This window comes from Diadema setosum, chromosome 4, assembly GCF_964275005.1.
Source record: "Diadema setosum chromosome 4, eeDiaSeto1, whole genome shotgun sequence".
NCBI lineage: Eukaryota > Metazoa > Echinodermata > Echinoidea > Diadematoida > Diadematidae > Diadema > Diadema setosum.
Window position 1 is genome coordinate 6511698 of NC_092688.1, and position 16970 is coordinate 6528667.

The window sequence follows — 16970 nt, forward strand, 5'->3', positions numbered from 1 at the left end:
CTTGCTTGGAAGTGCAAATAAGACATACTGTACATATCGTGCTGCTCTTCTGCACCTATGTGGTTTGATAAACAACAGGCAGTGAAGAATTGAGTGAGAATCTTGGGTATTCTAACAAAGGACTTTTCTCGTGCCAAACTGAAATCAGTGTAACATAATTCCTGTGATTTACAGGGCTGCAAAAGGTTTTGCTCATTTTTTTCTTTGTGTTTGGTATTTTTATTTGCTTTTTTTTTGTTATAAGAAGGATAATCTCCAGTGGATTGCCTGTACATATCCATTGCTACTTGGTAAAGCATTCCTTTTAAGGAAATATTTCAATTATTTCAGTCGGAGATCAGCATTTATTTGATGGCAGCCTGTTTTGTCCGACTAGTCAGACCTGTTTAGTCACAGAAAATTAAGAATAGCTTGATTCATACTGAGAACATGCTTTGCAGTGTGTGCATTAATAGACATTGTAATCCAAGGGGCAGGAACCTGCATAAAATACTGGACGGATGCTTTCCGTGAGTCCTGGATTCTTGATTAAAGTTTCTTATTTGTAAGTTTCTTTACTTGCAGGTATTAACAAGATGCCAGGATTACTGTATGAGCTGAAATTTTCGCGGTGGTTTTATTTTCGCGAATTTCGCGAATTTCGCGAATTACCTTTGAATCGCGAAAATAACAACGCGCAAATAAGTAAGTTCAGTTAGACCCTCGCAACCGCGAAATTAACAACACGCGGAAATGTCCTCGAGTACCAATTCGCGAAAATATCTGTGCGCAAAAATTTCAGCTCGTACAGTATTATGTTTTGATTGCTATTTTATTGTTTGTATGGTTGATTTATGTGCTCATTATTTGTATGGTTTAATGATTTTCTTTTGTTCAATAAGTTTATGAAATCGGTTTAAGAATGTAATCAATTAGAAGTGCTGAAATGAGTGTTACATGCTCTCTTTATATTTCCACTAATAAATGGGAGTGCAAAGAGTGCACAGCAGAAAAGCATAACTGCACTGCTCATTATCCTGTGGCAAATTACTATTGCTCTGTGCAGCAGTGGGATGGTATGAACCCAAACAATTGCTTTGACTAACATGGTCCTCTGCATCGCAGATTGCAGAGTTTATGTATTGATAAAACAAATAATGCACGGGTTTAAGTGTGTGATGTTATTGGAGATGCAGCGGACTCTTGGTATTTAAGATGGTGCAACATGCACCATTGTAAATACCCTTGAGTCTGACATGTGCATAACTTGTGTAATAGGTAATACAGATTTATTGTCTGCAGTTTTGCTAATTATATAAGCCAGGAAAACACTTGTGAGTTGTAATTTTCATCCTGGTGGAAATCGTATAGCGATAAAAATGGCAGTAATGATCATAGCCAAGGGGATTGATAATTACCATGATTACCATTACTTTCCTGTGTCATCTTCATAATTTGTTATTTCTATCATTGTTATAATTCATGTTTTTATGTGTTGCACCACATATAAAGCGGAGATTCTCATATAGGGCAAGGGTGTTTGTCGTTGAGTCTTACTCATGTCACAGTTTGTGTAGTGTGGATTCCTGCCCCTTTGATTTCATACATGCTTTTATCTTCCAAAGGTGTTATTTGTGAGGAGAGCTTTTGTAAATCTAGATCGTCAGTGTATTCAGGGGTGTGAAGGGTGTTCAGATCTGTAATATTGTGTTTGATATCTTTTTCTAATTCTGTAGATACACACAAATTTCTTACTCTTCTGTATATGTAAAGCATTTGTAAATATGCAAACAAGAGAGAATCTAATATATCATATTCTCGCAGAGTGTCGTACAAAGAAAATGTGTAGAAAAAAAAAAGATAGCTTTCTCAGATGTTCAATAATTTATTCAGAAATTATCAAGGTAGATGAGAAATGTGCTAGACTGATGAAGGGATATGAGGAGGTTTCTTCATATTTTTGCAGGATTAGTTGTTGCGCAATATTCCTGTGTCGTGTAAAGAGATGTCAAGATTCGTGTGGCAAAACTGTATTTGTGACATCTCCTTGAGAGTAATTTGGCCTGCTCATACTGTCAAATAATACTTCTTGATATAGAAGAATGACTTTTTTTCTTACAAAGATGTATAATTAACAGTTACTCGCACAAAAATGTGTCGCAAGGGAAAGATCATAGTTGTGAGATAGCAATGAAACAACAATAAATCTGTCAGAATTTAAGTTATATGATGACTGACAGAAACCTTTTTAATATGGTGATAAGTGGACACTTGACAATGCTTCTTACATAATTACATCGACTTGTGAGGTTATTTGCTTAAGACTACTGTCTGTTGTTCAATATACAATTTCTTGCTGTCATTTTGCAGATTTTTCTTGCTTTTATCCTGACTGAACAAATTGTTCTTTATGGATAAGAAGTCTTTATCTTAGGTACGAAAAAAAAAAAAAAAAAGATGTGTAATTTATATTCTGCGTGTGTTTGAAGAACTTAGATTTTTAGAAGCAGGGGAGAAAAGTTCACCCCAGCAGCCTTCTCTAACAGGCTTTCAAGATGTTTCCATTTTGTTGATGCTGGAACAGTCAATGTATTTGCTGACACTCTGTAGTGCCTTATACCACAGCTGAACAAAGTAGACAAGAAAATAGTACCCCAGTCTCCTCAATGAAAAACTTGACATAGGGAGTCTGAATTCAGAAAAAAAGGAATGCTACCAATATTTGATGCTATAGTGAGGAAATCTTGATTTGTCGTGGATCCGAAATTCAGGGTATTCTTAAGGATGAGTAGGCAGGAACGCCGCTGTGTGGACTATTTTGTTCCAATTTGGAACGTTGGGGTACACCAGTTGACCCCTTTTGATTGCTTCTACAGACAGCACAGTCTCCGTTGAGACTGAACTAAATGTGCAATACATACATCAGTGTGGGGCGTTAATGCAGTGAGATGGTGCAGAGAGGTTTGACGGAGTGAATTTAGGGGAGTTCAATAGATTGTTTCATAGGGATGCCAGTTTTCAGGCAAAAGCCAAAATTCAGGTCTTGGCAGTTTCAAAGTTCAGGCTTTTTCATGTACAAGGAAGCTTCATGTAGATGTGTTTCCAACCCTCTCTTTCATTGTAACTGGCATCCCTGTGTTCAGCACAAAGTAACAACAACAGCAACAAGGTTTAGAGAGCTATTCATTATCATGTTACTCGGATCAAATATGCTAAAGCTTGGATTGGAGGCGATTTTGTCGATTCATAAGCAGAAGAGTGTTAACATTGTAAAAGTTTGTCAGCATTTTTTTTTTACTTACCTATATGTATACATTGCAAAAGGACTGCCATTATGCCAGACTCAAATATACTAATACCAAGTAAGGAAGACTCATTTGACTGAAAACATATATTGTTACATGGAAGGCTAAATACATTGTATAATCATATGCACACAGGCATTTTTCTCATAAGAGATTTGTAGGTACATGTAGAATATTTAATTCATGGTCATTGCAGTGGTCAGAGCTGTGATTTGTTTTTTGCTGTAGGCAATGACCTGTCATTAGCTGTAAGTCATGGTAACTCATTATGGGTAGCAATTGATAAAACAAGGGTCACTGACTATACTTTGTTTGGGAAAAGGCAGAATAACACGGTTTCTGAAAAAAATACATTGATGGTTCAAGACACATTTGTGTATAATGTAGGAATGCAGGGGAATATCGAGCAGCCATTTTATGGAATATTTCTGTAAAGATCAATGTTCGACTGAGGGCAAGAAATATTTCCCGTCTGCACAATCAGAACATGGTAGAGCTGTCAGAATATTGTGCACATTTCCTTTAGCCTCCCCTTTTCTTCCCACAGTTATTTGCAGCTGTATTGTATCAGATTTGCCAATGGCAGACTTTAGTGTAGATCCTTTCGATGGATGAACTCGTTGAATCTCTGGTATAATGTGAATATCTACCCCATACTTCTTTGGAAGTATCATATTAGCGACAGTCATTCCGAGCAAGGAAATGATAATTTCATTTATGTTGCGTTGTACATGGAGAAGACTGGAATGAATTAGTTATTATATTGATGGGTTGCAATGCTACCACAAACATCATGTTAAATTTATTTCTCTAAACTGTGTGAGAGTATGTCACACCTTCTCTTCTGTGCTACCGTATATGAAAAGTATGAAATATTATATCCAAGTACAAATTCTTCAGAGAAATGTCTTTTGTGTGTGTGTTGGTAATTTGTGCTTCTGAATCCGCCTAGAAAGTTTATTGGAATCTTTTTCTTTATATTTGCTTGGTTATCTGTGGGTTGAGATCACATGTAGACAATGAACATGTAAAGCAGAGTGACTACTTGTCCCCTCTGATCTGTGTGTATGTGTGGTGCAGGGCTGCCAGCTGAGTGGAAGTTTGCAGTGAAACATTGTGAGGGAGTGGAGTGATCAAGCATGAGAGGGTGCCGCTACCAAAGATGGTGGGGGTACCGGGTATGATGTGGAAGGGTGTTTTCACTCTTCCATGTTAATGAGCTTTGTCAATTTTACAGTTTTAATGGTGCATTCTGGTGCATATTTCAGCCACGATTTCAGCTCATAGATAGAAGGACCTTTTACGAGCCAAGTACCAGGTACATACAGTGGACTCCCGTTATAGCGAAGTCCTCGGGACCGGCACTTTTCGTTCGTCATATGGAAATTTTGTTATAACTGAACAAATAAACAATAAAAGTACATAAAGTGGACTATGTCACGGCCTAAATTTTTACTTTGTTATAACCGTGTTTGTTATAACGGGAGTGCACTGTACCAGTACTACTTTTTTTCTTTGGATTCGGTTCACAGTGTCAGAATTTGTTTATCAGAGTGAGACAGCTAGAGTTTGGTGAATTGCAGGATTCTTGCACTGCGTTAATGATGGCATGAAAGTTGGCAGACCTGCTGTTTCAGACCACATGTGTGTTTGTGTTGGTACGTGGGGGATTAAATTGTGAGTGTGCTATTATATCCTGGCTTTACAGGTATAATAAGTGGCAAAGGGCTAAACGAGGAGACGCCTGTGCCACCATACACATCAGGCTTTACATACTGGAGTAATTTTATCAACACTGTCTTGACATCTATAAAACTTTCAAAAATATGTAGTGTAAGAATCTTTATGTGTTTAAAAAGGTTGAAAGTCATCATGGGGATGTGGATGCAGGGGGTAGCTGTGTGGGATCTAGACAAAGAGATTTTCCCCAAGAGAAAAATCTCTTTGGATCTACAATGTGTTATGTCATGCTCGAGCTAGTGTATGTGAAAGTGCGCATGTGTGAGTAATTAGTATGTTTGTGTCAAAAATGATTTGATCGAGGTGTATGAACTAGCAGTTTGCTATATTTTTTTTTTCTCACTAACTGCACTTCAATCACATTCCTAATTCATCACGTACTCGTCATCAGTCACCAAATCGGCATATTATGCCATCGACACAATTACCATTTCATTGCATTGACAGCATCCCAACTCGATCACCATTATCCCTTAAATGTTCACACCTCACCAAGCCTCATCTCTCACTTCCAATTCCGTTAGCGTTATCATCCCCTCATTCCCATCCTCAGTCACTACCCCATTCTCCACCTCAATCACCTGCTCCTGCTATGCATCCCAAGGCCCCACCCTTGGACCAAACAAACAAACAAGCCAGTGTACTTAAGATGTTCTTGGCGGGGGTGGTGGGCGCCCGGCCTGGGGCCGGGGCGGGCCGGCCCACAGAACTCTTGTGTAAGAGTTCTGTGGGCCGGCCCTTTATGCTTCCAGCCCGGCGCCCCCTAGCGGCGCAACAACGGACAACTTGCGAAGACTGCAGTGTGTTATGGTGGTCTGACTCGTATCTCGTTGGTATCATCTAAAAGCAATTTCCTAGGCTAGATTCTTTTATAATGGCTGCAACAGCAGAAAGCCTTGAAAAGAAGATTCGAGATGAACTTCAAGCAACTCATGTGGTAAGTGTATTCACTTGAATAGCCACACATGACATCTTGGCTTGGGGAGGCCGGAGGGTTATAGACTGGGTTGCGAGTGAGTGTAGTCCCAAATACTGATATTTGTTGTAGGCCTACTCTGTAGTTTCCAGTGCATGTGAAAATCAGTGCGGACAGTGGTGTATGGTGATGTGGATGACCCTTCTTCTGACTACTGCAAACAAGACTCCACAACTTGGATATTCGGTTGCAGGCGCAAGGTGGCTAGCAGTGTATTAAAAATATCCAAATTTTGTCTTAGATTCTAGTAAAGACCAGGCACTGAGGCAGCAGCAGGGGGCTCCATTTCATCGTAAAACTTTGGATGGCAACTCTTGCTGGAAGTGGAACGGCAACTCCCAATAGTAACAGCCAGTCAGAAGCTGGATTCTTGTCGTTACTATGACAATGCAATTCCAGCAAGAGTCGATATTCTGCAGGGCCAGTTTCATGAAGGCTAAGAGTACAGACATAAGTCTAATGTCAATGATAGGAGAGACTTGCCACTCATAGTGCGCCATACACTCGCTTATGAAAGACTTCATGAAATGTATTGTATTTGAAAGACCATAGCTACATACTTGGGCCATTCTGAGATTAACAAATACTTTTATTGGATGACTTCAGGAAATGGACCCTGCTTCAGGATGCACAAATAAAAATCTGTGAAATAAGTGGACTCTAGACACTATTCACTAGTCTCAACTTCTTCAACTGTATCATGAATGTCCTACTGAAGTATTTGACGCAGGAGTAGGCATTAAGCTAATGACTTTATGTGAGTGATTTAACATTTAAGCACAAATAGGCCCTACAATTGCAGCAGATGGTAGAATATCAAATTCTTTCTCAGGAATGACAGAGTTTAGATCTACTGAAGTACAGGAAACAATTATGTGTTTTGTTATTAACTAAAAAGTACAGGAAATTTGGATGCAATGTACCGGTAGTTCATGTTTATTTATTCGTTTGTTATTTTATGGTCATTTCCACAGGAAGTTGTGGACGAGACTGCGGGTGGATGTGGACAAAAGTTTTCAACTGTGATAGTCTCAGAGAAATTTGAAGGCAAGCCACTACTGCAGAGACACAGGTGAGAATGGCATGCAGATGAGTGGCAAGCAGAAGTCATTTGTACCCAAATCAGTTGTTATTACCAAATCAAATGTCATTACCAAATATACACTTACACGCAATCAATATACACAAACAACTCGCTCACACATTCAAACAAGAGAATAAGAGGGGAATTCCGACAAGTTCGAGATGTTAAGGGAAGGCGCTTCTTTTCAGGGATGGGCCGTAGCTTGGAAGACTGAATTTCGGTTCAAGCTATAAACAAGGAGAAATGGAAACTGGGTGATGTGAATGTATTGTCACAAATGCACCACCATAATTCAGCCACTATTCCTAGGTTGATAGTAGGTACAAGCTTCAGTGACTTTTAGCCATGAACAGCACAAGCATTGCCCACCTCAGAATTCATTTTATTTTCAAAAGATAACAGAGTGTTAGATCACATTTTAAACTCATTGTGTTCCACAGTGTCAACTCTCTATGTGCCATAATATTCTGAGACCATAGCGCACTGCCCACTACTTTTGAAAAACATTGTTTATTTCTGGTCATGTAACTTTCTATTGAAGGGTGTTTGCAAGAAATGCAGTAAAGCGTAAAGAAAATTGCAAACTTTGCTGAGATGTAAATTTTATGACATTGCTATGATGCTTTCAGTATACTGTGATATATTGATCACTATGTGTTTGAGCAAGTTAATAAGTAAGTTTGCAAGTCATCAACCGAGTTTGGCATGTGAATGTGGCACACAAAAAGTTAAAAGACATGATTCATGATGTGGTTAATTTGTTTGGGGCATGTTTCTTGTAATCGATGTCAGTATGCTGCTAAAAAACAAACAAACAAATAAATAATGGCCACAAATTTGTGGTACTGAGCATCACTATAGTGTTTATGTATGAAACTGTTATAATGTATCATCATCAGTATGATTACTTTTGCCGTGAAGAAAACATTACCCACGACGTGACCTGAGAACTATCCAATTAATTTGTTTTCTTCGTATTCAGGATGGTAAACGCCTGCCTTGCGGAGGAGCTCAAGATAATTCACGCCTTCTCCATGAAGACGCTCACGCCTGCCGACTGGAGTAAGCGGCAGGAGAAGTCCAGCTGATGTTTAGGATCTTCCCTCCTTTCACCACACCCTCGAGTCCCCCACCCCCATGTGGAGGAAAACTGACAGCTTCCAGCAGCGAAGGACCGGTTCTCAGTGGGACCAGCACACAGGAAGACCTACAGTGTATGTGCTGCATTTGGTGGCTGTTTGTCTATCAAGTGGAAAGGCATATGGGTGATATAAGCAGAAGAGGACTTAACCATTGCAGCAGGTGCCATCAATTAACATGCTGATGTAAACCTGCTTTTGACATAGAATAAGATGTGATTTTACTCATTTCATTTGGTCAGATCTCATAATACAGAAATGCCAATCAAGATAAAAGTTTGCTAAATTTTATTCCCATTTCTGTCTTTTTTTTGTGTGTGTGTGTGTCATGTATTTATGTACCAGTATATAAGGGGGGGGGGGGGGTGAGAAAGTGTTCGAGTTGGTCTTGTCAAAGATTATGATTATATGTGAGGAAATATCTAGATCCTTTTCAACACTTTTGATACTTACTTAGGTATTTTTCTGTTCTCAGGATTAGTCAGGAAATGGCTGGAAAAAACAAATCATGTAGAAAAGGTCTGAAATGACTGCAAAGAGCAGAGAGAAAGAAAACATAAGCATGCATGTGTGATATGTATTGTATCATGTGTAAACAAATTAAAGATGTGTTAGAGGGAAAACTTTGCCACACTGAACAGAACAGATCAAAGCTGTTTTTATAATGTTCTTCATCTTGTAAAATGTGTTTGTGTTTGAAATCTCTAATCTTTCAAGAATCCTCTAAACCACAGCCCCATATAATACTGACACTTTTCTTTTGTAGAGCTTCCCCCCCCCCCCCCCAGAATGTGAATATTTGGATGAGCACCTGTCCACAACAAGAGAAAGTTACAACATCAATAGTACAGGAAAAACAAAAATCAACTTGATTCAGAGCCTTGATAGGTATTTAATTGTTTGGTCGATTAGTGATATACATGTACTGTTGCTTCATATTTTGCTTACAAGATATATTATGTAATCAGGGAGGTGGGGCAACTCTTCCCACCTCCCTGATGCAATGGAGAAAATTACATCAAGAATATGCACAGGAAACAGAAACACACGCATGAATTGTCTGTTCACTCTGTGCAGCTGTACTGTTAGGATATAATTTTCTGCATGATATTGTTGATATCAATAATATTTGCACTCCATCATGTGTTCTAAATTTTGTTGCCATCATTTGTGGTTGCCTTTGGCTACTAGATACTCCACCAGACCAAACCCAGTAATTCACAAGATTTCTTGATACAGGTGTATTTCTAGTGCATGAGAGGAACTGTGCCATCTGAAAAAATATGCTGGCTGGTATTGAGACTATCACACATCTCTGATCATCGTCTCCCTTCTCTTTCTGTACCACCCAGTAAAAGTAGATTTCTACCAGTTCTCCCTATAGACCGATTCTGTGACGCGCTATGTGTATTTTTGGCATGGGCAGCGCCATTACTACGGTGTCTCAGCCGACCCCCCCTCCCCTCTCCCCCACCCCCTTCCACGCGCGGTATGAAAAACTGATGCATGGTTGTTTTTGCCAATGGGCGTCTCTTACTGAGTGCGCGAATGCTTGCTTAGTGCGCGAACCTTTGTTACAAGTGCGCGATAGACATGTTGCCTGGGGGTGGGGGAGAGGAGGGGGGTCGGCTAAGACACCTCAAAATGAGCTCATGGCTGCGCCCAGTGCCACAAATTGTCTGCTGCCCTCAACGAACCTGAACCGGTCTATAGCAGATCGCATAGCTCTCCCAATCTGAACGCATGTTTGTTTTTTGTTTTTAACCTTTAATTCTTTGGATATAAACTTCCAGTTATGAAAGCGTGATATGGAAATGTACACTTCTATGCACATTGAACGTTGAAGTACCTGCTACATAGTGTAGTATCCATAGATCGTATCAAATTCTGTCTTATAATCGCGCGAATAACAGTTATTTTTTACTCTGTAACTTTACATTTGATAAATGGGATTCAAAAGTGTCATAGCATTGTCAATTCTTGTGAGTCTAAGATGTGATGCACAGGAATGAGATGTTGCTCTTCCAGTGCACACTAACACACAATATTGGAAAAATTTTGTTTATCAATCAATGTTTAACCTGCATTAAAGAATTTCAAAGTGTATTGACAGCTGTAATCTGCATCATTAACTTCATATGACCCCTGGTAGGCATCCCTTATTAATGATAACAGGGAATGCTTTACTTTTATGGAAGCAGTAAAACACTGATTTTGCACCATGTCATTTGTATACTGTGTTTGGAGATAGAATTGGATATTATATGTCTGTATTGTCTGAACATGAAATGAAACTCTAAACAAAACAAGAAACTACACTAGCTCCACACTGTGCAGGTTATCGTGATATCCCTATCAATATTTAATGTACAAAATGATTTGATACAATGTACATAATACACTGTAGCAAGCATGAAACTTGAATTGCTACTGATCTTGGGGATATTCAAACAGTGTGTTTGAACAACACCTGTCGCTTGTGTTTTCAGAGTCAATCAATAAATTCTCAAATTTACACAGGAGTGTCTTGTTGCTACAATGTCAGAATACGTATGATTTACTCAGTGTTTCCTCGGGGATGAAAAAACAAAATAGGGAAAAAATACCTTTCAAACTCATGAAAATGGGGGTGATGTTAGGTAGTGGCCCAGGTGGGGGATGGGGGCAATCTTATTTTCCCATTGAGGCACCACTACAATGTACCAATCTCAATATTGTGAAAATAATGAGAAATGCCAATTATTGTTTGGACAAAGGAGCAAACTGTCTGAGGTTACAGAACTTGTCAATACAATGTACACTAGTAATTTTCTTCCAGCAAATGCCCAGGTGCTGTTTTTTGTTGGAATGAAGAAACTGAATATAGTACCAGTAATGGAAATTCAGACTTGGATATATCCTCTTTTTATTCCTGCCAGTTCTAAATTATTTCCATATGGGCGCTGGTCATTCACCAGCTAGAATACTTGTACTAATGCCAATTTCCACTACTGAGAGTATCTGTACTTTGCATGCATGTGGGCCATTATCTACTTGTTTGTCATTGGTTAATTGTAGAATTCTTTCAAAGGCTGTCAGACTGTTACAAGTACTCATTTTTCATCCAGTTTCTAATATTGCAGATCAATAGTGATTATATTAAGTAATTGTCAAGACTTAAATGTTTCCAGTGATATATTCTTCAAGATGAAATGTAACAGTGATGTCTTTTTGAATTGTCACTTGTTTAATGAACAGTAAATGATGCAGTTTCAGGTTATCGCCAAGCAAGAACTCCTTTTTTCCTATTTACACCGTACGATGTTCAATCATTTATGACCACTATCTTAAACATTTCTCATGTGGTTACCATGTACTTTACATGCATATTGTATTTTGTACCAACTCTGCATAAGGCAGCATGTACCAGTAATAAAAAACAGAAATGAAAAAGAAAACCAGGATAAGCAGCTGGAAACGTTTTGTCCATACACTGTCGTTTTGAAAGTCACCTTGTATGGTCATGTACTGTACATGTATTTGCATTTACAACTTGGAAATAGGCTCTACGTGCAATGACATGTAGTGTGTATGAGAGAGAGAGAGAGAGAGAGAGAGAGAGGGAGAGAGATTGATTGATTTAGTTTTTATGAATGTAACAATTATGTAGTTTTATATATTCATGTATTCATCTACATAGATGTATTAACAGAGAGTGAGAGAGAGATACGAGTGTAGCTAAGCCCCCCCCCCCCCACACACACACACACATACACACATCCATGTACACGCTTGTATTTATATGCAGGTGAACCATGTTATTGCGAGAGTGGAGACCGTGAGAATTTTCTGGTTATATCTCATGAAGAAATCTCTTTGTACCTATATTCATTATAATGTTTATAATGTATGATATTTTATATAAGTTGAATATGTTGAAACAGAGAGATAGATGGAAAGTGGATGGATGTTTAGAAGGGGAGGGTGTATGCGCATGTGCGTTTGATTATGAGCTACATATAGACATGACTCTCACATACCAGTGCTTTATCGTTTACCACCGGTCTATCTCTGCTGGAGCTGGCTATGACATAGAAATAAAAATCAAGCAAATCTAGCAAATAGAACTTATCAATCAATACACCAACAGCAAGGTCGGCTACACTGACGTTATGAAACAACTTTGTGAAATTTATGTTTTTGGTCAGTGGAGTAACTGTATCACTCCTCTCAAAAACTACATTGGTATACAGAGAAAATAATACACGTACCACTGTTGAGTAAACGTGATACAAAAAAAAAAAAGAACATTTTTGGTTTTTATCTAAAAAGGGATCTGCGAAGTTTGTGAACATTTCTGCAGAAAAATGAAAATTCCATGAATTCCAAAACTTTCTAATCCTACGTCACATTCTAATGACGCTTCTACTTTTATGTTTATTGCTCTTTGTTTAAAAGTAAACGTGAAGATTGAATGTACTAGTCCATAAGGCCTATCGACTGCTTCAGTTCCTCTGACTTGCTGTGAGCTTTAACGTTTGCTGGAGTAAGGGAAACATTTTCTTTGTTCTTTGTTTTTTTTTCTTTCCTCATTTCTCTTTCTGCAGTTTTAATGACTGTTGTGATCGATTTCAGAAAATGACAATCCTATCTCCCTTTGTAATAGGAGACAATTTTATTCACTCAACCCGCCCCCCCCCCCAAAAAAAAAGGCTACAAATCATAATAAAGGGTACTTAGTACATTTGTATACGGCCCTGCCATGCCTGCCGACAGCAAAGCTGAAATGCTGCCACCACCGACCATATTTTTTTTTTTCAATGACAGAGAAAGCTGCGATGAAGAATGTCTTTTTACATTGGTTTATTTGAGATGATGCCGAACCGACCCTCGAACGAAACTAGCATATGTCTCGAACCACAATGTCTCGAGGCCTCCATTTTCTCTTTGTCTACTCTTCGTACGAAATTAAAAGCTTTTTGTTCGACCAACCTGATTGGAACGCAAATCGAAGCCCCCATTTGCATGTGGAACGTGCGTTTCCATTTCTACTTGTTATTTCACCGGCTTCCTACCAATGCCCTGCCGGTAAAATCACGAATCGAACCATGAAAAACCCAAAGCGAGCTTAGACCTCATGTGCAAACTCCATTAACCCAGCTGATTTCTCAAGTTTCAAGAAAACAGAATTAAAAGAGAACACAACTTTTCGTTAAGAGGGAAGAGAGGATGTACAGATGGCGGAGGAAATTTTATAGACCGCATTTTTAATGTGCAGACAACACAAAGGTGTAGGATTTCGAGTGGGATATTCCAGTTGGGAGGAACTTTGGGAGAAATTTAAGCCATCGCCAGGGCAGTGAAATTTCGATCGATGCATCTCAGATTAGCAGGAGTGGAAAACGGACTTTGCACTGTTCTAAAGAAGATACCAACATCAGAGAATACATTGTCACATACAAAAAAAAAAGAAACAATCTTGAAGAAATTATCATCTGTAGTATGATGTTCTTTTTCATCAACATACGTGCTTGTCCTGTGTTGTTCTAACGATCCCCGAGATTCTGAATGCTATACAAAGCGTACTTCGTGTCTTCTCTGCCTTTTGTTGTTGTTGCTTCTTTCCAATCCTCTTCTCCCTCATCTTTCTTCGTCTCCTCCTCCATCTTTCATCTCTTTCTTTTTCTCTCTTCAGCTAATGATCATTCTCTAATAAGATTGACATCATTGTCATCTCTTCATTCTGTCACAATGATTCTAATCTATGTCAGTACTGTTTTTGTTTTATTTTGTATTAGTGTCGGAGTATTAACCATTACTTCATGTTTTGATAGTATTATCATTTCCTTGGTTATTGTCACCTTTCATTAAACAATTTGCTTTTCATTGTTACTGTCAAGTATCATCACCATTTTTTTCATTATCAGTTTGGAATCGAGACTTTTTTCTCTCTTTTTAAAAGAGAAAAGACGCGATGGATGGGAGGTTTTCCCCTATATTCATTATTTATACCATTAAATGAAAGACCAAAGTGTCGGACAATACACCAAAGTGTCAGACAAGACAGCGTACATGTATCAACTGTGACTTGCGTTTTACGCAGATAGTCACCGGTTTTGAGACTCGCCTCATGTGTCTTGTTCAAATACCCTGCCCAACGAAATGAAGATTAAACTTGTTGGTTTTCTTGACCCTGCAGTGTCTGAAGCTGAAGCAACAACATTGTGATACTTTGCATTTGATGACCTTGTTCTTGTGACACACACACAAACATTGGCCGCATGTATACTGATTATTTTTCTCAATAGATTGGTTCCTCCAAACGCGTCAAGTGTATATAGGTGAATGATTATCCACCTGCATGCGGTCAAGTCGTGATATGACAGACTAAGTGCAAGGTAGATTCAACACCACATTTTAGAGAAGTAATGTTTAACACTTCAAGAGGACCGCTGATGTGTATACGAATTCGGTATGCACGGTAATGTTCACCGCAAGTATGATACTCACTAATGATAGTGTATAAGTTACTTTTCACCATAATCGAATGTCATCATGCTATATAATGATGTGAAGTTTTATGTTCACCATACGTCTTACATTAGTTACACATCAAGTTTAGTCCCCCAGCATTAGCATAGCAACGTAATCGTTGTTATTCTACATGTTCTATAAGAAGTTATGGCTGTCGGCACTTAAATATACGTGTCATTTTATGAGCAATAACAACAATCAACTGCAAGCCTGCTGATATTGAATGACTGGAATGCTTTGCTCCAATTTCCGTTTCGTCTCGTACATAAAAAGAAGTAAAAAATAAAAACAAAATGACGAGATGCGTCATAATGCAGAAGCGGGAGAAATTCACATCTGCCACAGATGTTCCTCGTAGCCGCTGGCGGCGCTTGTCTCTCTACTCTAAATTTCTATGCTAACACAGTACCCTGGCTCACTCTCTTGGAGTTGGGTTGCATTGTCTAGCGCGGCGCAATGTGTCTCAATGTGCATGACCTTCAGCGTTATGTAGATCAATTTTTGCCATGACGAAGTGTGCTTGACTATTATCTTACTTTTTTTTTTTTCGCTTTTGTCGCGTTTTGTGTCGCTGCCACGCATGTCACTTTTACGCTTTGAACGTTTTATATTATAGTGTTTGATCGTTATCATGTAAGAGTCATGTCGCGTATCAAAATAGTCAGTTCAATAGACAGAAAACATGTAACTGAATTGTGTCGTTTGCGATAAAATCAACAGGTTTTAGGGCGGTTGGTGAAAAGTAGAGGGGTGGGGTACTCAATGTCGATTTTTATATACTCTGAACAAACAATGCCGAACCCAATGTGTTCTCGGATAACGGTAACAGTAATGTTAGCATTCCCTTTTAGCATTATCTATAAACATCACAAAACACTCACTGAGGCTGAATGAAAAAAAAAAAAGGCACGTAGTTTTAAATAAAATTGAACAGTAGCTACACACGTAAGTGCCCCCCCCCCCTTTCCTTGATGTAGATCCTTTCCTGATATCCTGTCTGTTTTCCAAAAGGCGCTTTTGAAAGATATTGAGACATCGAGATGGAACGAGGCAGAAAAGGCCGGATGAAAATAATGACACAAACTCATCAGAGAACCTCTGATCATTTTTTTTTAATTCTGCATGCCGAAGACGCATGTAAACTTCATGCTGCAATTTTATTAAAATGCTTCGTTTTATTTGGTCTTTGTTTTTCGATAGTAACCCACTCAAATTAAAGAGAAAAAATCTTGCTTAATTTGACATCCCGACTGTTTCGTCTATTGAACACAACACAATGGCGTTTTACTATCCCCATGATTGATCATGCTTGTGGTGAAATCGGTGACTAGCATTGTCTTACCCATAACATTTTTACATTGTTCTTATTATCTAATTATGATATTGACATCACAAAGAAGGGTCAGAAAGAAATCATTATTTTTTTAAAGAGGAATATCTCCCGTATTTCGCATTACGGGAGTAATAACCTGACCATGATGGTTTAGTATCAAAATTATGTCAAATATTTTCAGTTACTTTTTTATTATAATGAGTTGATTTGAAGAACTTGCAACCAAAAGGCGCTAAATCCATCGAAAAATTATGGATTTAGCGCCCTTTGGAAGCAAGCTTTTCATTTTTATATCAAAATAAAATTTCATAAAAAGTGTGAGGGTGTGCATGTGTGTGTGTGTGTGTGTGTGTCTACTTTTGTGTTGGGTTCCTTGGTCATAATTCATCATAAAAGTGTAACATGACATGCAATAACTAATATTTGTCTTTAATTTCTGCTCCCCTGATAGAATATTTTTTCTAGAAGACTTCTAACTCGTTCATGTCGTTGTCTTTATATTCACACTGTATGAGGTATGCATTGTTCATCGAATCCTTCATTATAGATCCATGTTGCCCACGCACTAAGCGTTATTTTTCTCTGTGGTGTGTCATCATGCAGCAGTCAACATTGACCGCCAGTTCGCCCACTCCCCCGCATGCCGCTGGTGATCTGAATTGGCTTCACGAATGTTATTGGGAGCATGCAAGTCACATCTAACGAGAAATAGATGACCGTCCGTCACATCTTAGAGTATCACATCTCAATATGCTCGGTCTCTCCAGAGTGAGAGAGAGCCAACGTGCGTCAGAAAGACAGACAATGAGAGGGAAAGATAGAGATAGATAGATAGATAATAGATAGATAGATAGATAGATAGATAGATAGATAGATAGATAGATAGATAGAGATAGATAGA

At 38.6% G+C, this 16970-nt stretch overlaps 1 protein-coding gene across 1 annotated transcript; it reads left to right on the plus strand.

Moving 5' to 3' along the window:
- The first annotated feature begins 5828 nt into the window (after positions 1-5828).
- LOC140226805 (bolA-like protein 2) lies at positions 5829-8461 on the plus strand. Its single transcript, XM_072307230.1, has 3 exons — positions 5829-5961; positions 6975-7072; positions 8067-8461. Exons 1-3 carry the CDS (start codon positions 5899-5901, stop codon positions 8170-8172), a joined length of 267 nt encoding a protein of 88 aa, XP_072163331.1. The 5' UTR covers positions 5829-5898; the 3' UTR covers positions 8173-8461.
- Positions 8462-16970: the final 8509 nt, after the last annotated feature.